Below are 26,871 nucleotides of genomic sequence, written 5' to 3' on the forward strand. Positions count from 1 at the left end.
GACATAAATCACAGCAAGGTCCTTTTTTGACCTACCTTTTTTGATAGGGAGCGTGGGAGGGAGCCGCAAGAGGGAGGGGATATGGGGATATATGTATACATATAGCTGATTCACTTTGTTATACAGCAGAAACGAACACAACATTGTAAAGCAATTATACTCCAATAAAGATGTTTAAAAAAAAAAGGTGTACATAATATATTTTTTTTAAAAATTTAAGTTTTGGAAATAAAAACTAAGAAAACTAAAAAGAGTTCTTCCCACTTTCCTTGCTTTATTGATAGAGAAAGAATTTATGGGTGGGTTTTATAAACTTATGAGCTTTAGGTCTCTTTTTGGTGATGGAACTAACTCCTTTTCCATGTCGATGTTTCCCTGAGTTGCTGAATTTGACTGACTTTTTACTGCACCTGAGGATGGATCAAGGGAGGTCGTTTGGTGGGAAGGACAACCTATAGAGCACAGGACATAGAGCAATGATTTTAAGTGAGTCTACTAGAAACATTTCTAATTGTGTGGGGTAAAGTTATCTTTTTCATTTTGGTTTCAACGGATTGAATGACTTTTCACACTTACTATTGATTTGAAATTAGGTCAGAGAATGTTAACTAGATTCTTATGTAGATTGCTGGTTTGGGTTATATCTCGAGAATTAGTACCAATGCATTTGTTTGATTATCATGATAATTATACTCTTTCTCCCCATTTTAGGAAATTATTCCAGAGACAAGAGCATAATAAATTATGTTTAAGTTGAAAAATAAAAAAATTAGGAAATGGAAAATCTACAACTGTACTAAAGTACTCTTTTATCACTTCCTATTACTTTTATTACTTCTTATTACTGAGTTCACTTTTTTGGTTAGGATTTCAGAAATAAAATATCTAGCTTGAACTACGGTACTTGTAACACTGACTTGGAATAAGTTTTGTTATCGAGTGAGACTCACTTTGAAACTGCTTTGCCTTTCCTCAGGAAGGCAGTTGTTAACTTTGCTCACACTGCTTTTTACAATCACATTGTTTAAATTAAAAAAAAAAAATGCTTCTATCATGAACAAGACAAACAGAAACATCTTTAATACAAAAGTACCTTCTTTTTTAGTATGGTGGGGGGCAGGAGGAACGCTGCTGCTCATGAAATTAAAGCACACTCACTGTTAAAATTTTTGAAACAGAAAAAAAATTATCCCTCTCTGGAATCCCACTCTCAAAGATTACCATGTTGCGACTTTACTTATTTTAAAGAGGTCTTTTCTTAACCAGTTCCCCTCTTTGACAGCAGCCTTAACAGAAGATTTAATTCAATTCAGAAAGTAACAAATAGCTAACAATTATGGAGCATTTATGACATCATGCTAAACACCTGACAGGTATTCACTTATTTAAACCTCATGACAATCCTATAAAGTCAGCCACTATTATCATCATCCTCATTTTACAGATTGACTACAGAATAAAAATACTCCGCTTGAAAATAACTTGCTCTAGTAAATAAGAACCAGGATTCTAATCCAGGCAGTCTGGCCTCAGATCCCTGGCTCTTAACCCATTGCCCTACACTGTCTCTCCTCCAATCTCATTTTCATAAGTAAACTGAAATTTAAGAGATGTTAGGTAATTTGCCCAAGGTCATGGAGCTACAGAGTGGTAGAACTGGAATTCAACCCAGACTGTAACTCCCATTGCTGGAGCTCTTAACTGCTTTGCTATATAATCCAATCCATTCACACCACCAACCACTGGGTGCTTCTCTCCTAACTCTGCCCACTGACCCCCACAAACACCTACCAAGCAACAAAATCTCTAACAAATCCCTACAACAGAATCAAACATGCCTCTGCCAATTCTAAAGCTCCATGTTTCTAAATATGAACCTACATAATTAATAACTTCATATTTCCTTTAAGGGTTAAAGAAAAGAGAAGCAATAAGAGATGAAAAGAGAATGAATTGCTAATTTAAAAAACCCAATAATCTAAAGTTCCAAGGAATAAATGCTATTAAAAGAAAATATGAATGACTTCCCTGGTGGTCCAGTGGTTAAGACTCTGCACTTCCACTGCAGGGTGCACAGGTTCGATCCCTGGTCAAGGAACTAAGATCCTGCATGCTGTGAGGCACAGCCAAAAAAAATTTTTTTAAAAAGAAAAGAAAGAAAACATGAAAGAACTAAATCTCCAAGGAAAAGCTATTAATCAACTCAAATATTTATTGAATTCCTACTGTGTAACTCTTACTAGGTACCAGAAACAAAGTTTAGTAAGACACAGTCCTGCCTTCCAGGTACCCATGATCTAAGGGGCTTACTGACTAGTCAGCAACACACTATATAGTAGCATCTCCATATCCTCTTAAAACTCACCAACCAGTTGGACAAATACTGTTGTCAGGGAATTAACAGTCAAGTGGGAGAATTCAACTGCCAAAAATAAAATCATTTGGCATACCAATAGCATGACTGAAACTGACTTTATCTTTCCAAAAGCAACATCCTAATACCTGTCCAAAATAGAACTAGAATCAACCTGATATCCAACATACTTAAATTTTATTATTACAAACCCAGATTTCAGGGGTGTTCTTATTCAGCTAAAAGAAAGAGCTAATATTTTCTACCTCTTGACTCACTTCCTTTGAATGACTGTGTTACCACATCTAGTTCCTCTGCCTCAATTTTTAGTTCCCCTTTTTCCTAGTTACATGACTCCACAGCCCACTTCCCACCAGCTATCTCTGCATTCCTGTCAGCCTCTATCTTTAGTGTCAACATAAAGACCAGATTTAAGCAGCTCTCAGGGATAGTTCCTTTCACTAGATGACAACATACATTCCACACCTACCTGCCTGAGGCACAGGGAACACTGCTGGCAGGGGCTGATTATTCTTCTATATCTTTTTGTTTTGTATCTACGTTAAAAAATACAACTTAGGCAGTCACATACACTGCTCAAGTGAGTGAGTGAAAGATGATGAGAATGTTAATTATAAAGAAGATAACAAAGATAAAACATTTACTATGTGTCAGATACTGTTCTAAGCAGTTTACCTTATTTAATCATCACTACAACACTCCAGTTTACAAATTAAAAAACGGAGGTATTTATAGTGACTAAGTAATTTGATCCATATCACATAGCTAGTCAAGTTCCCAGAGCAGTCCACTGAAAATCATTTAACCCATCACGTAACTGAACCACAGAATAACAGTTCACTTCAGGTGAAAAAGAAAGAAGACAAGGAGTGGCAGATGTTAGAATCAACAGAGGAGAAAAAGAGAGAGAGAATGAAAGAAAACAAAGGAGAAAAGAGAAACAAGGAGAACTCCATTCCCTGTTCAGTCTATAAATCCTCTACCTCATTTCAAAAGTCATCCTAAGACTATTCCAAGGACTTCGGGGACCAATTTGAAGAAGAGATCTGAATAGCAATGGACTCAGTCCTTTAAAGGTTCTACTTCCACTCCATCTCAAAAAGATCCAGACTGTTCTAGAAAAATCTAATCAACCAGTTTCCTACTAAAGAGGGTAACACAGGATGAGAAATCTCATAGGGATTAGATTTGCTATGCCCTCAAAAAGCTACGGTATAGAAAACAGCCTGGCTGTCTCAAGTTCTACAATGATTCTAGGCCCTTCCACAAGAGCTACAGTATGAAAAAGCACGGCTGAGGACCACATTAAGCTTTGGTCAGCCACAATTCTGGCCCTTCTATTTCTCACTTAATGTCATTAAGCAAATCGCTTGCACCCAGAAAGAAAAACCAGTAAATCCTTTGCATAGCACCTAGAGTACAGGCGTACACACACACACATCACACGTACAGATACAGTTAATTCTTCTTTTCTAGCTTCACATAAATGAGAAATAGGAAATATATACACTTTCTAGTGTAGAGGACAGTAAGACAGTAGCCCAGAAAGGACTACAAAGGTTTTGAGGAGCAACCTTCTTCTCTAAAAACTCTGCTACCCACCATCAAACGTAAGGCCATTATGCTGCCTGCATCTGCCTCACAAGATGCGGTGTTGCTCCAGGACCTTGCTTCAGACATACATCATGGGAGACTTACAGAGGAATACCCAAGCCCCAACTCTCCCATCCTTTCCCCAAGTTCAGAGGACTTGGCTTAAGTACCTACTGTTAAGGACTGAATGCTTGTGTCCCCCCAAAATTCATATATTGAAGCCCTAAGGAAACGTGATAGTCCTAGGAAGTGAGGTCTTTGGGAGGTAATTAGGTTTAGGTGAGGTTATGAGGGTGGAGTCACCATGATGGTATTTGTGTCCTTATAAGAAGAGGAATATAGATTAGAGCTTCCTGCTTCTGTCACCACGTGAGGACACAGCAGCAAGGTGGCCATCTGTAAGCCAGGAAGAGGGCCTTCACCGAGAACTGAATCTGCTGGCACCTGGATCTCGGACTTCCCAGGTTCCAGAACTGACCATATGGAGGAAATGTCTGAGGAAATGGTGAAATGAAAGAGATAATTTGTGAACTTGGCTGAAAGGCTACACAATTGGTCTGAAAGTTTTTTCAAACTGTCACAAATCTAAAAAAAAAAAAATTCCAATATATTCACTGGAAAAAATTTGCATGTAAGTGGAACCACGCAGTTCAAACCTGTGCTGTTCAAGGGTCGACTGTATAAAGAAAACTCCAGGTTCAGAGTGGATTGATGGCAGAAAACCAGAGTGAACAGTCTAGATGCAAGCCAAGCTCTCAAGATTAAAAAGTCAAGATGGAAGGAAAAACTCATCAGGTTTTTGGTGACCCTCAGCAGAATTCATCCAAATGGAAGCCTGTCCAATAAGAAGAGCAAATCTACGGGTCTGTGAGGAACCATTACACCAATTTCCATAGTGGCTGCACCATTTTATATTCACACCAACAATACCAAGGGTTCCAGTTTCTCCACATGTTTGTCAATACTTATTTTCTGGGTTTTGATAACAGCCATCCTAATGGTTATGATATGATATCTCATTGTGGTTTTGATTTGCATTTCTCTAATAATTAGTGATTTAAACATTTTTTCTTGTGCTTACTGGCCATTTGTACATCTTCTTTGGAGAACTGACTATTCAATTTTTTTGTCCATGTTTAAATCTAGTTGTTTATTTTTTTTGTTGTTAAACAGTAGGAGTTCTTTATATATTCTAGATGTTACCCCCTAATTAGATACATGATTTGCAAATATTTTCTCCCATTCCATGGGTTTCCTCTTCACTCTCTTGATACGTTCTTTGAATGCACAAATGTTTTAAATTTTGATGTAGTCCAATTTATCTATTTTTTTTCTTTTTATACCTGTGTTTTTGGTGTTATAGCCAAGAAATCATTGCTAAATCCAAACTCATGAAGTTTTTCCCATATGTTTTCTCCTAAGTGTTTTTTAGTATTAGCTCAGCTCTTATGTTTAGGTCTTTGATTCACTTTAAGTTAATCTTTTGTATATGGTGTAAGGTAAGAGCTCAACTTCATTCTTTTGCATGTGAATATTCAACTTTCCTGGCACCATTTGCTGAAAAATATGGAACACTTTACAAATTTCCATGTCATACTTGTGCAGTGGCCATGCTAATCTTCTCTATATCATTCCAATTTTAGTTTATATGCTGCCAAAATGAGCATTAGATGTCTTTCAAAGTTAAAATTATCTTTGGGATTTCTCAAAGAGCCCCTGGAAAATCACAATGATTTATACATTTATCTTATAAAAAGAGAGATGCCAGAAATATTTTAGGTTACTTTGATATACTTTATACTCCTGAACTAGCTCATCACTATATAAGGAATTCATGAGAATTATCAAATGAAAAGATAATTTTGTACAGATTAAATGTTATTCATATAAAATTTTCTGAGATTGTACGTCATGCAAAATAAACTGACAGGATCAAGAGATTTGTTAATGCCTTCATTGTCCATGATGTAATCTAAACCAAGGAAAAGTATTAATAAAACTCTTAAGAATGGAAAAGAAAAGAGATAAGACCATTATGCTTCTCTTCTGACTCATTAATGTTAACTTGAGGTTGAAATTTTCTATGGACATCTTGTACAATTTTTTAAAATATCACTATCAAAGTCATTACAGATACACCAATTACCAAGAAAAACAGTAAGATTCTACATAAAACACACGGCATTTAAATATATGTGCTCATCAGCTCTCAAGACAGCACACACTCTCAAGAGCAACATTTATCACGTACTTATTGTACATGAGATCTTATTAAACATCAAGCAATAAAATAATGAGCAAGGTCCCCCACTTTCAAGTAATAGCTATGCACGTGCACCTGTATGTTTCTAAACACTTTGTAAGATTCCATTATTTTGTTATTGTATAACACTCCATTATTTAGGTCTTTTTAAAAACTTTTCCTTTAAGAGATGTTTTTAGGCATGAATAAATTTTACTGTTTAAATTTACTTACTGCTAAAATGTCCGCTTCTACAGGCAGTAGGTTTAGGAATGCAAAGAGCTGGACAGTCAAGATGGTATAGACTTGTGTGGCCGACAGCATGAGCATCCCGATGGAGAGCAGCATCTCGCTGTAAAATCACCTGGAAGACAAGTAGATGAATAACAATAAGTTCTGGTGCATTGTCCTTGAAAATAAGTTATTTGATATATTAGTTCCTGATGTCTAAAAATATCTCTTAATTACAAACATGGATTAAGATTAAAATGAAACTTGTATTTCAAAAGCACAATTGTTTACACAGATTTGGACATTTAGGTAAACACCCAGTGTTAGTCAATACCTACATAACTCAAGGTGACTAAGTTCTATGTTTTAGCCACAAAATAAAGATCCTCCCACAGTTCTCAGTTTATAGTACCGCTTGTCTACCAACTCAATTATGGGACAAGCAAGATTTCAATCAAAATAATGATTAAAAATGCACAAGCACCTTTGATTTAAAATTTTTTACAAAGAATTTTATAATCTGTAAATTTACTTTTTGTTTATTCTTGAATATTGTACCCACATTAGCATACTTTTTTTAAATGGCCATTTATTATAAAGTAATACTTTTTGCCCTTTTCCTCCTAGCAATATATACATACCTTTCTGCCTCTCTACATCCCAATGGCAATAGTGCAGCTACCTCTCCCAACCTCACCCAATTCTCTACATGAATCCCTATCTATCTTACAGCAAAAAGGTACCATGAAAGAACTCAATGTTAACCAAGTAAGTAACAAAATTCTCATTGGTAAGCCTCAACCAATTGTATAACATACTTCTTAAATGGTGAGAATGGAGTTTACAAAGACAAGAGCCTTTATAATGAATTATTTCATTAAATACCACAAATTCATGTAATAGCAATTTTGATGATGATTGCTGTTGGTAAAGCTCTGGACTTAGAGACTACCAGAGAGACTCACAATGACTCTTTGACACACACTGAAAGAGAGATACCTTGAATAATTTTTGAACTACCATCTTACAAAGCCATTAATAACAGAGATGAAATAAAGGTGAAAATATGTTAAACATATAGATTTATCCCAGAGACAGAAAGTAAATTAGTGGTTGCCGGGGGATGGGAGTAAGAATCAGGCAGAGAGGGGGGACAAATAGAAATGGGAATGACCACTCACGGAAATGGGGTTTCTTTTCGGGATGATGAAAATGTTCTAAAATTAGATTGCGCCGATGATTGCACAACTCTACAAATAAACTAAAAATCACTGCACTTTTTACTTTAAATGGGTAAATTTTACGGTGTATCATATCTCAATAAAGCTGTTTTTAAAATGCATAGATTTGTTGGTATTAGTTTCTTAAGTAAAATACATTTTATAATATAGCTCTGTTGAGAAAAGAGTTAACACAGCAGGTCTGAGACTGCTGTCCTTAGAAAGGCCTGCTTACAAGGTTGGCCCTTCGCTGGCATCTGAGGACTTAAGATTTCAGGAGGGTTCCCATCATTCTCTGATAAGAACAGCTCATTGTGCCTAAATTCTGCAAACAATGTGGTTTATGTTGAATACCTACTTTCTTTCTGGGAGTCTGAAGTTTTGGTATATGCTAGGTGGAGGGTGCCTACCTGAATAGCCCCCAATATAAACCCTGGGCACTGAATCTCTAATGAGCTCCCCTGGTAGACATTTCACATGTGTCATCATAACTCACTGCTGAGAAGTTAAGCTTATCCCCTGAGACTCCACTGAGAGAGACTCTTAAAAGCTCACACCTGGTTTTCTCTGGATTTTACCCCATGTACCTTTTCCCTTTGCCAACTCTGCTTTGTATCCTTTCACTGTAATATATCACAGTCATGAGTACAATCATATGCTGAGTCCTGTAAGTCCTTCTAGTGAATCACTGAACTTGGGGGTGGTCTTGGGTACCCCCATCATAACCACATTATACAATTTCTAGGCAGAAATCATACCATAAAAACATATAAATCCTTATAAAATAAGGTATAGTTGCTACTAAATTTTGCTAGAAAAAATAAATATACAGTATATTGACCACTGACCTGTTTGGGAAACTTAACCTGAATAAGAACTATGACTTCCCTTGTAAAGTTTTGGAATTCCCAGCTAACTTTAGGGGAGGGAGATGAACTGAGAGTTTAGAGGTGAAATAACTCTTAAGGATAGGAATGATAATAAGCACAACAACTCTAACTGACCACTTACTAACCGGACATTGCTCTAAGCATGTTATTGAATTTAAGTCATCTAATCCTAATAACACCCTATAAGGTATCATTTCATAGTTGGGGAAAACTTAGGCCCTATTAGGGAACTTGTCCAAGATCAAATAATGAATAATAGCAGAGCCAGTATTCAAACCCAGGCAATCTGTCTCTGAAGTCTACATGCTAACACCCAAATGAAAATAGCATCAATATCCAAGGTTGATGTCCAAAAGGTAGAGTAATGGATCTATGCTTACACAGGTACTCAAGGGCTTCAAACCAATGTTCATGGCACAGCAGCCACTGGAGTATTTACTTCTTTTGCTGTGTGTGTGTGTGTGTGTGTGTGTGTGTGTGTGTGTGCACGCAGTGGGTTTTGGTTATACTTTTTATTGTCTTTTTTAAAATAACACATTCAGGACTTTTTAAAGTCTCTATTTACAAAACTAATTCTTGTTCATTGTAGAACATGTGTGAAAAATTAAAATCACTCATAATCACCAAATAAAAGAATAACCAGTGTCCATATTTTGATGTATAACCTCCCATTCTTTTAGTTATGTGTAAATTCAAATATATACTTAGCAAAACTGGGATACACTATCGATGTTTTGTTAACTATTCTCTTCACTTACTGTATTATGAATATTTTCCTAATTCATTACTATATTTGAAAAAATTAAAACTTTCAAACCCTGTACCCTAACATCCCCTCAAGAACCCTTACAGACAGCAGTCCATGAGACCCGCTAGAGCTTCCACCCCTTTCAAACACTACTTTTTTTAAAAATCTATCTCATATACTGGGTTCCCATATATGACTTTGATATACAAAATGAAAACTACTGGTGTAAAACAGGATGTATAACGACCACATGATACTTCATATAAATGTTCTATAACGGATTTAATGGAATCCATATTGTTAGAGATTGAATTTGCTTCTTCTTATAAACTCTGCAGTAAATATTCTTATAGTTAAACCTTACAGGTACATCCTTAATTTTTTTAGATTAAAGTCACAGAAGTGAGTGGTAGTAGTATAACTGTGGTAAGGAATATGAGATCTAGTATTAGACAGACCTAAGTTTATATCTCAGCACTGCCACATGCTAACAGTGTGATTCTGAGGCAAAATTATTAAATTGCTTCCTCTGTAAAAGGAGATTATCTAGGATTTAAAAGACAACTGTGGTGAATAAATACAAAAATACATATAAGGACTTAACACAACAGTGAAACACAGGAGGAAAAGAGTTTGGGTGGTGATGCCAGTAGATGAGAGAGAAAATACAGAAGGAGAACCACAGTTAGTGGAAGTGAGAGCAATTTGGGAATTTTTTCACTTAATGTTTATGAAACATTCTAGTGGACATGTAAACAGTGATAAATAGAAGTCAGGAGCTCTACCCAAGGCATAAGAGAGATTTAGGAATCATCAACAAACAGGTGATAACTAAAGTGATCTTAATGTAAAAGTAAAAATTAAAAAGAGAAGAGGGCTAAAGAAAACTCTGAATGTCTAAATTTAGGTAGAAACAGAAAGCAGAGAAAAGAAAGAGAGAAAGAGATTGATTTCACAAAAGCCTAGGAAAAAAAGAACTTTAAAATGAATGTGGGGGAAGGAAGGCAGTTAGTCAACAGAAGTAAATGTTGGAGAAGAGGCAAAAAGGTCTACAATTTTCACATTTTAAGAGTCTGTCCAGGGAATTCCCTCGCGGTCAGCGGTCAGGACTCCGTGCTTTCACTGCTGAGGGCCCGGGTTTGATCACTGGTTGGGGAACTAAGATCCCACATGCCGCGCAGTGTGGCCAAAAAGAAAAATTGTTAAAAAAAAAAAAAAAGAGTCTGTCCAAACTAAACAATGTAAGTTTCCAGTAATCGAACAGGTGCCCTTGCTCTTGCTCTGATCAGCTCACTGTTTCAAGAATGCACCCTGCTGTTGCCAGCACTAAATCTTTATTCGTGTATTATCCAGAAACTAAAATATACTCTACCTACAAAGGAAGAACTATGAATCTTATAAAATTGCATGCAAAATTTTATGTATGTATAGATACATGCAGTTTCTTGAAAAAGGTCCATGGTTGTTAATGCAGTCTCCAAAAAAAGCACAATAGGGTTTTTTTTGTTGTTAAATCTTCCCTTCTCCAAGAAGTTTTCTGGAAGGAAAAGTTAAACAAGCTTAAATCCTTTGTTACTTTCTCCCAGCACTTAAACTACTGGGTTGGGATAAATATAGACTGTCAACTGTATCACTAGGCAACATTATTTATTGTAAAAATGACTTTCTAATTGGTGAAAACTGTAAAGACTCTGTGTAGGTTAACTGTAAAAATCCTTGAGAGACACCAAACAGGTTTCTAGAGATGTATCTATTCCCACCATCTCTGATCATACCTAATTTTGCCTTCTATTTGACAAAATTCTACTACTAATTATAAACAAACATTTTATCTGAAATTAGCTACTTGACTCTGTCTAAAGGGTTTTCCAACTAGCAGATTCTCATTCCACTTTTCGTCAGTCTATATCACCTAAGATGTATTCTTGCCAAAATTATTTTAACCCAGTTCTAACAAGCCTTTAGCTCTAACTTCAAGTTTACAAGAAATACATGGAATAGAATTAAATAAGAAAAATAAAATGGATGTGTTACTTGAGGGCATTGCACCAATTCCTATAAAATTAAATGGAATAAACAAAACAGTGTTAGGGGGACAGAATGGGAGAACAGCATGAGACTGTTGTACATTAAAAGAGATAAAAAACATTACATCCAAATGCCAAACACAGGTTCAAGCAAACCAACAATAAAAATACAATTTAGGAACAAGAGGGACAATGTGAATGTAGTCCAGATATTAGATAAATTTTTTAAAATAATTGTTGATTTTCTAGGTATGATGACAGTATTGTGGTCATATGAGAAAGTCCCTATTTTTAGAGCTGCCTACTGAAATGCTTACGAATGAAATGTCATGATATCTGTAATTTACTTTAAAATTCTCCAGCCAAAAAAAATAAATAAACCAAAACACTAATCAACGTTAAATCTAGGAGAAAATTATATTGAGGTTCATTATACTATTTCTCTACTTTTCTATATGTTTGGTAATTTGTATAATAAGTTTTATTAATTCAGTGAATAAATAACTGTTTTAACTCTTCAGTGACCTTTTTATAGAAGGCCTTCAGCCTCATTTTTTTTAATATGGTATAATACACACAACATAAAATTTACCATTTTAAACATTTTTAAGTGTAAAGTTTAGGTTAGTGACATTAACTACATTCAAATTGTTGTGCAACCATCACCACCATCCATCTCCAGAACTTTTTCCTCTTCCCAAAGTGAAACTCTGTACTCATTAAATACTGATTTCCCATTCCCCCTCCCCCTAGACTCCAAGCAACCACTATTCTACTTTCTATCTCTATGAATTTTACTACTCTATATCAGGTAACTGATATAAGTGGAATCACTTTATGTCTATTTATGTCTGGCTTATTTTACTTAGCATGTCTTTAAGATTCGTCCACGGGCTTCCCTGGTGGAGCAGTGGTTGAGAGTCCGCCTGCCGATGCAGGGGACATGGGTTTGTGCCCCGGTCTGAGAAGATCTCACATGCCGCGGAGCGGCTAGGCCCGTGAGCCATGGCCGCTGAGCCTACGCGTCCGGAGCCTGTGCTCCGCAACAGGAGAGGCCCGCGTACCGCAAAAAAAAAAAAAAAAGATTCATCCACATTGTAGAATATGTCAGAATTTCCTTCTCTTTTCAGGCTGAATAATATTCCATTGTATGTATTTACATTTTGTTTATCCATTTATCTATCAATGGATGCTTTGGTTGATGCCACCTTTTGGCTACTGTGAACAATGCTGCTTTGAACATGGGTGTACAAATATCTGAGTCCCTGCTTCTTTTGGGTGTATATCCAGAAGTGAAATTGCTGGATTATATGGCAATTGTATATTCAATTTATTTGAGGAATCACATACCATTTTCCACAACAGCTGCACCATTTTACATTCCCACCAGCAATACATAAGGGTTCCAATTTCTTCATATCCTCGACAGCACTTATTTTCTGCTTGATAACAGCCACAGTAATGGATATAAAGTGGTATCTCATTGTGGCTTTGATTTGCACTTCTCTAATGATTAGTGATGTTGACCTCTTTTCATATGCTTATTGGCCTTCTGTATATCTTCATTGGAGAAATAATTATTCAAATCCATTGCCCATTTTTTAAATTGAAGTATACCTGATTTACACTGTTGTGTTAGTTTCTAGTACAGCAAAGTGATTCGGATATGTGTGTGTGTGTGTGTGTGTGTATTCTTTTTCAGATTATTTTACATTATAGGTTATTACAAGATAGTGAATATAGTTTGCTGTATAGCCCTATACCGTAGGAACTTGTTGTTTATCTATGTTATATATAGTAGTGTGTGTATGTTAATCCCAAACTCCTAAGTTATCCCTCCCCCTCTACCTTTCCCTTTTGGTAACCATAAGTTCGTCTTCTATGTCTTTGAGTCTATTTCTGTTTTGTAAATAAGTTCATTTGTATCATTTTGTTTTTTAGATTCCACATATAAGTGATATCATATGATATTTGTCTTTCTCTGACTTACTTCACTTAGTAAGATAATCTCTAGGTCCATCCATGTTGCTGCAAATGGCATTATTTCATTCTTTTTCTGGCTGAGTAATATTCCATTGGGTGTGTGTGTGTGTGTGTGTGTGTGTGTGTGTATACACACATATATATACACACCACATCTTCATTATCCATTCATCTGTCGATGACACTTAGGTTGCTTCCATGTCTTGTCCTTTGCCCATTTTTAATCGGGTGGTGGTTGTTGTTGAGTTTTGAAAGTTCTTTATATATTCTGCATATATTTCCCTTATGATATATATGACTGAAATATATTTTCACCAATTCCATGGGTTGTCTTTTCACTCTGCATAGTGTCCTTTGATACCCAAGTTTTTAATTTTGAGGAACCAACTCTTGATTTTGTTAATTTTCTACTGGCCTTGTGAATTTGAGAACCTTTGAACTGGGGCTGGTATATGTGGTTATCCATATGGCTTAAGAGCACAGATGCCAGTTACTCATCTAATGCTGTTCTGGTAGTTGCAAAATTTAAAAACTTCCCCAAGCAGCAGAGTAATCCTAACCTCACATTTAAGTTTGTGACAATACCATGCAACTCATCTACACAAAACTATATTCTAAACTTCATTTTACAGATGGGGATGCATTTAGTAAGTGTTTAAGACCAACATTACTTTCAGGAATTTGCTTTCCAAATAATCTTTAATTCTGAAGATGACTCACATTCTGACATCAACTAGTTCAGTACCAAATAACATTCATAAAACAGCTAACCATCGCCATAAGAAAGCCTCTGAATAAGCTCATATCTCAAGCTACTCTTGTGTATCACTGGGATTTCAAAAACTTGACCAAAATGCCCCACTGATAAAATAATGGTAATCTTTTCCTAATTTGAAAAAAGATTTAATAGGTAGTAATTTCAATTTATTTTTCTCCATAAATGTATCTTATACTACAAAACGCATCAAAAAGATATGTACTATAGAAAGCACTAACAGAAAAAAATACCTGAATAGCTAGTTAACTATTTTAGTGTAAAATTTATAATAGCCAAATCACATTGCATTAAATAGATGGTTTTTTTTTTACAAATGTGCTCATGGTCATGTATGTTTATTATATATATATGGTACTATAAAATTTTCTCCAAAACAGTGTTCTCAATTCATACAAGTGAATATATCAATAACTTCATAGTATTCCTTAAAAAGCATCATGACTTCCAAGAGTTCAACTGAGAACTACTAATATATACTACAGTTAAGTTTCCATAAAGCATAGTTTTTAATGCTTTTAATGAAACGGTTGAGAGACTGTCATGAAAAAAAGTGAAAAAAACGACAACAGGGCTTAACTTTTTAAGCAAAAATAAAATACCCAATAGTTCTTTGCAAGGAAACTGAAGGTTGCCCAGCTAATTTCTCTAACAAGAAGCCATCTAAACTAAAAGCAAGCCTCATCTAAGATGTTTTACTTTTACTGTCAACCAATGTTTTTCAGATTCCACGACAATTTGATTTTTCCAACAAATGAAACAAAATAAGCAAAATTTTAATTTTAAAAGGTTAGCAAACAGGTTTCTCCAAAACATCAATTCTTTCCAACCTCTGAGACTCACACAAACTATTCCCAATGTTTAGTGTGTACCCTGATCCCCAAACCAGACAAGGACAACACACACGCAAAAAAAATTATAGGCCAGTATCTCTGATGAACATAGATGCAAAATCCTCAACAAAATACTAGCAAACCGAATAAAACAACACTTTCAAGGATAATCATAATCAAGTAGAATTTATTTCAGGGATGCAAGGATAGTTCAACATTCACAAATCAATGTGATACATGACATTAACAAATGAAAGATAAAAATTATTTGATCATTGCAACAGATGCAGAAAAAGCATTTGACAAGATTCAACGCTCATTTATGTAAAAACTCTCAATAAAGTGGGTATAGAAGCAATGTACCTCAACATAATAAAGGCCATATACAACAAACCCACAACTAACATCACACTCAAAAGTGAAAAACTGAAAGCTATCCCTCTAAATTGAGGAATAAGACAAGGATGCCCACTCTTGCCACTCTTATTCAACATATCACTGGAAGTCCTAGCCATAGCAATTAGGCAAGAAAAAGAAATAAAGGGAATCCAAATTGGAAGAAGTAAAACTGTCACTATGTGCAGATGACATGCTTTTATATATAAAAAACCCTAGGGGACTCCCCTGGCAGTCCAGTGGTTAAGACTTCACCTTCCAATGCAGGGGGTGCAGGTTCAATCCTGGTCAGGGAGCTAAGATCCCACATGCCTCGCAGCCAAAAAAATCAAATCATAAAACAGAAGCCATATTGTAACAAATTCAATAAAGACTTAAACAATGGTCCACATCAAAAAAAAGAGAATCTTAAAAAAAAAACCCTAAAGACTCCAACAAAAAACTGTTAGAAATAATGAACTAATACAGTAAAGTTGCAGAGCACAAAACTAATATGCAAAAATCTACTGCATCTGTATACACTAAAAACAAATTAGCAGAAAGAGAAATTAAGAGCACAATCCAATTTACAATCACAACAAAAAGAATAAAATACCCAGGAATAAATTTAATCAAGAAAGTGAAAGGCCTGTACACTGAAAGACACTGTTAAGTGAAACTGTAGACACAAAGAAACGAATATATATTCCATGCTCATGGACTGAAAGAATTAATTGTTAAAAGGTTCATATCATCTAAAGCAGCCTACAGATTCAATGCAATCTCTATCGAAATCCCAAGGACATTTTTCACAGAAATAGAACAAAAAACCCTAAAATTATATGGAACCACAAAAGACCGCAAATAGCCAAAGCAATCCTAAGTAAAAGAACAAAGCTGGAGCTTCCCTGGTGGCGCAGTGGTTGAAAGCCCGCCTGCCGATGCAGGGGACACGGGTTTGTGCCCCAGTCCGGGAAGATCCCACATGCCGTGGAGCGGCTAGGCCCGTGAGCCACGGCTGCTGAGCCTGGGCGTCTGGAGCCTGTGCTCCACAACAGGAGAGGCCACAACAGTGAGAGGCCAGCATACCACAAAAAAAGAAAAAAAAAAAAAAAACCAGAACAAAGCTGGAGACATCACACTCCCTAACTTCAAATTATAATACAAAGCTATAGTAACCAAACAGCATAGTATTGAAAGAAAAACAGACATAGATTAATGGAACACAGCTGAGAGCCCAAGAACAAATCCATACCTACATGGACAATTAATTTATGACAGAGGGGCAGAAAACCACAATGGAGAAAGGATAGTCTCTTCAATAAATGTTGGGAAAACCAGACAGTCGTATGGAAAAAAATGGAACTAGAGCACTATCTCATACCATACACAAAAATCAACTAAAAATAGATTAAGGACTTAATGTAAGACCTAAAACCATAAAACTCAATAGAAGAAACCATAGGCAGTGCACTCTTTAATATCACCCTTAGCAATACGTTTCTGAGTATGTCTCCTCAGGCAAAGGAAACAAACAAAAACAAATGGGACTACATCAAACTAAAAAGCTTCTGCACAGCAAAGGAAATCACCTATAAAATGAAAAGACAACCTACTGAATGGGAAAAGATATTTGCAAATCATACGTCTGATAAGGGGTTAATATACAAAACATATAAAGAATTCATAAAACTCAATAGCAAAAAACCAAACAACCCAATGTAAAAATGAGCACAGGACCAGAAACGTCAATTTTCCAAAGAAGACACACAGATGGACAAAAGGCACTGAAAACATAATCAACATCACTATTACAGAAGTGCAACCCAAAACCTCAATGAGGAGACTAGGAACCAAGATGGCGGAGTAAAAGGACATGCTCTCACTCCCTCTTGTGAGAACACCAGAATCACACCAAGCTGCTGGACAATCATCGACAGGAAGACACTGGAACTCACCAAAAAAGATAACCCACATGTAAAGACAAAGGAGAAGCCACAATGAGATGGTAGGAGGGGTGCAATCACAGTAAAATCAAATCCCATAACTGCTGGATGGGTAACTCACAGACTGCAGAACACTTACAACACAGAAGTGCACCCACTGGAGTGAAGGTTCTGAGCCCCACGTCCAGCTTCCCAACCTGGGGGTTCAGCAATGGGAGGAGGATTTCCTAGAGAATCAGACTTTGAAGCCCAGTGGGATTTGATTGTAGGACTTTGACAGGACTGGGGAAAACAGAGACTCCACTCTTGAAGGGCACACACAAAGTAGTGTGGGCATAAGGACCCAGCAGAAGCAGCAGTGACCCCGGGGAAGACTGAACCACACCTACCTGCTAGTGTTGGAGGGTTTCCTGCAGAGGCGGGCGGTGGCTGTGGCTCACCCTGGGGACAAGGACGCTGGCAGCAGAAGTTCTGGGAAGTACTCCTTGGCGGGAGCCCTCCCAGAGTCCACCATTAGCCCCACCAAAGAGCCCAGGTAGGCCCCAGTGTTGGGTTGCCTCAGGCCAAACAACCAACAGGGAGGGAACCCAGCCCCACCATCAGCAGTCAAGCGGATTAAAGTTTTACTGAGCTCTGCCCACCAGAGCAACAGTCAGCTCTACCCACCACCAGTCCCTCCCATCAGGAAGCTTGCACAAGGCTCTTAGATAGCCTCATCCACCAGAGGGCAGACAGCAGAAGCAAGAAGAACTACAATCCTGCAGCCTGTGGAACAAAAACCACATTCACAGAAAGACAGACAAGATGAAAAGGCAGAGGGCTATGTACCAGATGAAGGAAAAAGATAAAACCGCAGAAAAACAACTAAATGAAGTGGAGATAGGCAACCTTCCAGAAAAAGAATTCAGAAGAATGATAGTGAAGATGATCCAGGACCTCGGAAAAAGAATGGAGGCAAAGATCGAGAAGATACAAGAAATGTTTAACAAAGACCTAGAAGAATTAAAGAACAAACAAACAGAGATGAACAATACAATAACTGAAACGAAAACTACACTAGAAGGAATCAATTGCAGAATAACTGAGGCAAAAGAACAGATAAGTGACCTGGAAGACAGAATGGTGGAATTCACTGCTGTGGAAAAGAATAAAGAAAACAGAATGAAAAGAAAAGAAGACAGCCTAAGAGACCTCTGGGACAACATCAAATGCAACAACATTCACATTATAGGGGTCCCATAAGGAGAGGAGAGAGAGAAAGGACCAGAGAAAATATTTGAAGAGATTATAGTCAAAAACTTCCCTAACATGGGAAAGGAGATAGCCACCCAAGTCCAGGAAGCTCAGCGAGTCCCATACAAGATAAACCCAAGGAGAAACATGCCGAGACACACAGTAATCAAATTGGCAAAAATTAAAGACAAAGAAAAATTACTGAAAGCAGCAAGGGAAAAACGAAAAAAAAACATACAAGGGAACTCCCATAAGGTTAACAGCTGATTTCTCAGCAGAAACACTACAAGCCAGAAGAGAGTGGCATGATATACTTAAAGTGATGAAAGGGAAGAACCTACAACCAAGATTACTCTACCCAACAAGGATCTCATTCAGGTTCGATGGAGAAATCAAAAGCTTTACAGACAAGCAAAAGCTAAGAGAATTCAGCACCACCAAACCAGTTTTACAACGAATGCTAAAGGAACTTCTCTAAGGGGGAAACACAAGAGAAGAAAAGGACCTACAAAACCAAACCCAAAACAATTAAGAAAATGGTCATAGGAACATACATATCGATAATTACCTTAAACGTGAATGGATTAAATGCTCCAACCAAAAGACACAGGCTCACCGAATGAAAACAAAAACAAGACCCACCTATATGCTGCCTATGATAGACCCACTTCAGACCTAGGAACACATACAGACTTAAAGTGAGGGGATGGAAAAAGATATTCCATCCAAATAGAAATCAAAAGCTGGAGTAGCAATACTCATATCAGATAAAATAGACTTGAAAATAATGAACCTTACAATAGACGAACAAGGACACTACAAAATGATCAAGGGATCAATCCAAGTAGAAGATATAACAATTATAAATATATATGCACCCAACAGAGGAGCACGTCAATAATAAGGCAACTGCTAACAGCTATAAAAGAGGAAATCGACAGTAACACAATAATATTGGGGGACTTTAACACCTCACTTACAGCAATGGACAGATAAGCCAAAATGAAAATTAATAAGGAAACAGAAGTTTTAATGACACAACAGACCAGATAGATTTAATTGATATTTACAGGACATTCCATTCAAAAACAGCAGATCACACTTTATTCTCAAGTACAAACGGAACATTCTCCAGGATAGATCACATCTTGGGTCACAAATCAAGCCTCAGTAAATTTAAGAAAATTGAAATCATATCAAGCATCTTTTCTGACCACAATGCTATGAGATTAGAAATGAAATACAGGGAAAAAAAGTAAAAAACACAAACACATGGAGGCTAAACAATACGTTACTAAATAACCAAGAGATCACTGAAGAAGGCAAAGAGGAACTCAATGAATATCTAGAGACAAATGACAATGAAAACACGATGATCCAAAACCTACGGGATGCAGCAAAAGCAGTTCTAACAGGGAAGTTTATAGCTATTTAAGCCTACCTCAAGAAACAAGAAAAATCTCAAATAAACAATCTAACCTTACACCTAAAGGAACTAGAGAAAGAAGAACAAACAAAACCCAAAGTTAGCAGAAGGAAAGAAACCATAGAGACCAGAGCAGAAATAAATGAAATAGAAACAAAGAAAACAATAGCAAATATCAATAAAACTAAAAGCTGGTTCTTTGAGAAGATAAACAAAATTGATAAACCATTGGCCAGACTCATCAAGAAAAAGAGGGAGAGGACTCAAATCAATAAAATTGGAAATGAAAAAGGAGAAGTTACAACAGACACCGCAGAAATACAAAGCATCCTACGAGACTACTACAAGCAACTCTATACCAATAAAATGCACAGCCTGGAAGAAATGAACAAATTCTTAGAAAGGTATAACCTTCCAAGACTGAACCAGGAAGAAAGAGAAAATATGAACAGACCAGTCACAAGTAATGAAATTGAAACTGTGATTGAAAATCTTCCAACAAACAAAAGTCCAGGACCAGATGGCTTCACAGGTGAATTCTAGCAAACATTTAGAGAAGAGCTAACACTCATCCTTCTCAAACTCTTCCAAAAAATTGCAGAGGAAGGAACACTCCCAAACTCATTCTATGAGGCCACCATCACCCTGATGCCAAAACCAGACAAAGATATTACAAAAAAAGAAAATTACAGACCAGTATCACTCATGAATATAGATGCAAAAATTCTCAACAAAATACTAGCAAACAGAATCCAACAACACATTAAAAGGATCATACACCATGAACAAGTGGGATTTATCCCAGGGATGCAAGGATTCTTCAATATACACAAATCAATCAATGTGATACACCATATTAACAAACTGAAGAATAAAAATGATATGATCATCTCAATAGATGCAGAAAAAGCTTCTGACCAAATTCAACACCCATTTATGATAAAAACTCTCCAGAAAGTGGGCATAAAGGGAACCTACCTCAACATAATAAAGGCCATATATGACAAACCCACAGCAAACCTCATTCTCAATGGTGAAAACCTGAAAGCATTTCCTCTAAGATCAGGAACAAGACAAGGATGTCCACTCTCACCAATATTATTCAACATAGTTTTGGAAGTCCTAGCCACGGCAATCAGAGAAGAAAAAGAAATAAAAGGAATACAAATTTGGAAAAGAAGAATTAAAGCTGTCACTGTTTGCAGATGACATGATACTATACATAGAGAATCCTAAAGATGCCACCAGAAAACTACTAGAGCTAATCAATGAATTTGGTAAAGTTGCAGGATACAAAATAAATACACAGAAATATCTTGCATTCCTATACACTAATGATGAAAAATCTGAAAGAGAAATTAAGGAAACACTCCCATTTACCATTACAACAAAAAGAATAAAATACCTAGGAATAAACCTACCTAGGGAGACAAAAGACGTATACACAGAAAACTATAAGACACTGATGAAAGAAATTAAAGATGATACAAACAGATGGAGAGATATACCATGTTCTTGGTTGGAAGAATCAATATTGTAAAAATGACTATACTACTCAAAGCAATCTACAGATTCAATGCAATCCCTATCAAATTACCAATGGCAGTTTTTACGGAACTGGAGCAAAAAATCTTAAAATTTGTATGGAGACACAAAAGACCCCGAATAGCCAAAGCAGTCTTGAGGGAAAAAAACGGAGCTGGAGGAATCAGACTCCCTGACTTCAGACTATACTACAAAGCTACAGTAATCAAGACAACATGGTACTGGCACAAAAGCAGAAACACAGATCAATGGAACAAGATAGAAAGCCCAGAGATAAACCCACACACCTAGGGTCAACTAATCTATGGCAAAGGAGGCAAGGATATACAATGGAGAAAAGACAGTCTCTTCAATAAGTGGTGCTGGGAAAACTGGACAGCTACATGTAAAAGAATGAAATTAGAACACTCCCTAATACCATACACAAAAATAAACTCAAAATGGATTCGAGACCTAAATGTAAGACTGGACACTATAAAACTCTTAGAGGAAAACATAGGAAGAACACTCTTTGATGTAAATCACAGCAAGATCCTTTTTTGACCTACCTCCTAGAAAAATGGAAATAAAAACAAAAATAAACAAATGAGAACTAATGAAACTTCAAAGCTTTTGCACAGCAAAGGAAACCATAAACAACACGAAAAGACAACCCCCAGAATGAGAGAAAATATTTGCCAACGAATCAACAGACAAAGGATTAATCTCCAAAATATATAAACAGCTCATGCAGCTCAATATTAAAAAAACAAACAACCCAATCCAAAAATGGGCAGAAGACCTAAATAGACATTTCTCCAAAGAAGACATATAGATGGCCAAGAAGCACATGAAAAGGTGCTCAACATCACTAGTAATTAGAAAAATGCAAATCAAACTACAATGAGGTATCACCTCACACCAGTTAGAATGGGCATCATCAGAAAATCTACAAACAAGAAATGCTGGAGAGGGTGTGGAGAAAAGGGAACACTCTTGCACTGTTGGTGGGAATGTAAATTGATACTGCCACTATGGAGAACAGTATGGAGGTTCCTTGAAACACTAAAAACAGAATTACCATATGATCCAGCAATCCCACTACTGGGCATATACCCAGAGAAAACCATCATTCAAAAAGACACATGCACCCCAATGTTCACTGCAGCACTATTTACTATAGTCAGGTCATTAAAGCAACCGAAATGCCCATCGACAGACGAATGGATAAAGAAGATGAGGTACATATATACAATGGAATATTACTCAGCCATAAAAAGGAACAAAACTGGGTCATTTGTTGAGACGTGGATGGATCTAGAGACTGTCATACAAAGTGAGAAGTCAGAAAGAGAAAAACAAATATCGTATGTTAACGCATGTATGTGGAACGTAGTAAAATGGTACAGATGAACCTGTTTGCAGGGCAGAAGTTGAGATACATATGTAGAGAGCAAACGTATGGACACCAATGGAGGAAAGCCCTGCGGGGGTGGAGATGGTGGTGTGACGAATTGGGCGATTGGGATTGACATGTATACACTGATGTGTATAAAATTGATGACTAATAAGAACCTGCTGTATAAAAAAATTAAATTTAAAAATTTTTAAAAAAACTAATACTAAACTTTCTTTGGGTTATTTGTATGGAAATATGTTAATATAAATGTTTCAGACATTATATGAAATTCCTAAAAATCTTATATGTTCTGGTATAATGTTATAAGTCATAATTCTAGTTATTTTTTTAAATGTATATCTCAGAAATAACTCAATTTCCTTGTCAATTGCATTATTATGAACTTTCATCAAATCTTTAACCGTGGTCATTTTTAAGTCTTTTGTCATTTACACACAGTTCTGGATGTACTCTGATGCTTTTGCAAAAATGCTCCTATAAAAGGGTTTCATCTTCAAGGAATTCATGGAAAAGACTGACAAGCACAAGTTTCTGGTAACTGACTATACTGCTGAACTGAATGAATAAGCATTTTCAGAACTCTAATGGAAAACTGATGAATTCATATAAGTGCTAACAGAAGATCAAGATTAGAAAAATTAATTACATGGGACTGAGTGAACTGATGAGGATGATTATAATTTTTGTGACTGTTTGAATAGAAAAAAAAAAGACTATGCAAAAAAAAAAAAAAAGACTATGCAGTAGCTTGAAACCATAAAAATAGAATGTCCTGCATAAATATTTTTGCTTTATCTTAATACTGAATAAAATATTATAAAGCATTTCATTCAGGAGAAAAAAAACCACAATGACGTAACAACTCACACCCATTAGAATGGCTATTATCAAAAAGGCAAGAAATACTCAGTGTTGGTGAGGATGTGGAGAAAAGTGAACCCTCAAACACTGTTACTGGGAATGTAAATTGATGCAGCCACTATGGAAAACAGTATGGAGAGGCCTCAAAAAATTAAGAAGAGAACTACCACATGATCCAGCTACTCTACTTCTGGATGTTTATCCAAAGAATATGAAAACACTAGCTCAAAAAGATATATGCACCTCTATGTTCACTGCAGCATTATTTACAATAACGAAGCTATGAAACAACTTAAATGTCTATCAACAGATGGATAAAAAAGATGCGGTAAACATGCAGAATATTGCTTGGCCATAAAAGAATGATGAAATCTTGCCATTTACATGACACACCTAGACTTTGAGGGTATTATGCTAAGTGAAATAAGTCAGATGGAGAAAGACAAAAACCATATGATTTCATTCATATGTGGATTATTAAAAAACTAAATAAATAAATAAAGGAACAAACCAAACCAAACAAAAACACGTAGATATGGAGAACAGATTAGTGGTTACCAGAGTGGAAGGGGGTTGAGGGAGGGCAAAATGGGTAAAGAGGTCAAATACACAGTGACAGACGGAAACCAAACTTTCAGTGGTGAGCATGCTGTAGTGTATACAGAGATTGAAACATAATGTATACATGAAACTTAAATGTTATAAACCAATGTTACCTCAATTTAAAAATACATATATCAAACATAGTTGAATCAAGGATATTTCTACCATTTAAGTGGCAAAGGTCATGCCCTGTTCTTCCCCAAAATATAGCCTCCCTTGTCCTTATGCAGACATAGGCAATGAGTTAGCCTTTTTGATATTAAACTTTATTGAGCATTATGCATTAAAGTAGAATTAATATATTTTTGCATGTGAATATAATGTAATTCTCTACAACAATGAAAACAAATGACAGCTATGTGACCAATATACATGAATTTCCCAAGAATAACCCTAAGCAAAAGAAGCAAGTCACAAAGAATGCAAACACTACGATTCCACACACATAAAGCTCTTTAAAAGGCAAAACAGATATTATGTAGAGATTCACAATTAAGAGGTAAAAATGTAAAGAAAAACGAGGAAGTTATCATCATAAAAATCAAGATAGTGATTACCTTGAGGGTAAGAAAGGTAAGGAAGGGGAGTGTGACCAGGGAAAAGGTGCTTCTGGGATGCCAGCAATATTCCACATCTTGACCTGAGCTGTGATGAGATGGGAGTTTGCATTACAATTGTTCTTTAAACCATACACAAATGTTTTATGCATTTTCCTGCATCTATGATAGCTAACTATTTTCAAAAGAAAAAGAAAAGAATAAAGCAACCTGTCACTCAAAACAAGATTTTTTTGTTTTGTTTTTCTGACTACATGGAGATATTATGAAAGGTTGCAAGCAGGAGCCTGCCAGATCAAACACAACACACTAAGCGAGTCAACAAATAAGCAACTATTAAAAACCAGACTCACGTTCAACGCCAGAGTTCTATCTTCTCATTCAGTCGACATGAGATGGGATCTAGCAATAGGTATTAAGTATATAGCACATACCCAGGGGCTTGCGGTAAAAATAAATGTTCCCAGGTCCCTCCCCTGGAGATTCAGACAGGAAGCCTATAACTTTACTTTTTAAAAATGTCCCCTAGTCACTACGATCAAGCCAAATTTGGAAAACACTGCTCCCGACCATAGATTGGCAAATGGTATACCAAATCATTATTCATAAACTTCTTATAAGTCAAAGAGGGGTAGGGTAGAGGGTCAAATTAGAGCAAGGAAAAAAAGAGAGAGAGAGAAAAAAAAAAAAAAAGAGAGAGAGAGAAATAGGAATGTTAACAAAAATACACATCATAATTCTCTCAAATACCACTGCTGTCACCAGTGCCATAGGTTGTCAACCCCAGCAAGAAGTCATGCAGCAAACAAGGAAAAGACAATTGACAATGAATTGCTTTCATAATATTAGAATCTTAAGCATCATTTAGGGAAACATGCCAGAAAATTCTGGTTTTCTAGGTTATCAAAAATATCATGCCCAGTGTACTTCAAAGTATCAATCTCCTGAACCAGAATTTTTTTTATGATGCTTCACACAAAAATCAGTACCACCACTATAAATAAATTGGTACAGAACTTATCAATTTGGAGCCAGGCACTCTGTTAAGCATTTTATGTGAATGTTCCTCCATCTAATCCTCAGAACAACCTTACCAAGTAAAACAAAAACAAACAAACAAAAACAATGCAGGGAAAAACTTTTTCCCATATCATTCCAGTTTTCCTATTTTAGGGGACTCAATTTCTATGTGTAAGTACCAGAATAAATGAACCAATTCCCTTATTCCCTTGCCCATTATCCCCACCCCCATCCCTTTTTCTTTAATTTATGCATAATTTGTGAACAAAAAGCCGAGCATGCCCAATGCCCCATACACAGTTTGGGTGTTAAGCACGACATCTAGCCTACTATATTAACGGTGGAACAGTATGGGGTGCTAGATCAAGTTATGCCATTCCCACTGATGATTACAACTGTTTCTTTAAAGTATCACCACAAGACTCTGTTCCTGGCCTCTTTTCTGTATAGTAACATTAAAAATATTTCACGTATACATTAAAAAGATGCATAGATACTATGAAACAAAACAATTTGTTAACATGTACATGTAAACTCTGGGTGGGGGACTCTATATGATTTTTTTAAATATTTATCTGCATATTTCAGAATAAACAATTAAAACTTTCTAAAGCCTATTTCATTTTATATAACATACCAAACAAAAACCTAGAAGAAAACACACAGAAATCGTAACAGAAATCTGTTCCACCTATTCAAGTTCTCTAAGCATGCATTACTCTCATACAAAAAACAAAACAAAACAAAACAATGTTTTCTTAATGAGCAAGCCACAAGGTTTTATAATTCACAAGTCTATTCACAACCTGGAGAAGATGAAATTATTTCTTCTTAAGTGAAGTGTGCAATAAAAAACTAGTGAAAAAAAGGGCAGATCTTCAGCTATGAGTTAAATCCAAGCCATCATTTTCTCTCCTTAAGGACTCAATTACACTCAAAAGATTCCGTCCTACACTACAGTCCTTATAGTTATCATTATTGCTGTAAAGG

The 26,871-nt window shown here is 36.2% G+C and overlaps 1 protein-coding gene and 1 non-coding gene across 5 annotated transcripts in view; both read right to left on the reverse strand.

The window, feature by feature from the left end:
* Window positions 1-26,871, reverse strand: part of RNF13 (ring finger protein 13) — a 166,934-nt gene that overhangs the window by 101,282 nt on the left and 38,781 nt on the right. For 3 of the 4 annotated variants that reach the window (XM_089911020.1, XM_089911019.1, XM_022582736.2), the window contains exon 2: window positions 6,444-6,573. In XM_089911020.1, the coding sequence (XP_089767146.1) occupies window positions 6,444-6,557 (114 nt within the window). In that variant the 5' untranslated portion in view covers window positions 6,558-6,573. Of the gene's footprint in view, window positions 1-6,443; window positions 6,574-24,861; window positions 24,950-26,871 lie in introns of all 4 variants that reach the window. The other variant, XM_089911021.1, reaches the window with a different exon arrangement.
* On the reverse strand, window positions 5,528-5,634 carry LOC115802701 (U6 spliceosomal RNA). The gene has a single exon (XR_004023227.1). It is a non-coding gene; the product is annotated as a U6 spliceosomal RNA (small nuclear RNA).

The sequence above is a fragment of the Delphinapterus leucas genome, chromosome 4, assembly GCF_059928025.1.
Source record: "Delphinapterus leucas isolate spDelLeu-1000000601 "Yukka" chromosome 4, BTC_Dleu_Yukka2, whole genome shotgun sequence".
NCBI classification, from domain to species: Eukaryota; Metazoa; Chordata; class Mammalia; order Artiodactyla; family Monodontidae; genus Delphinapterus; species Delphinapterus leucas.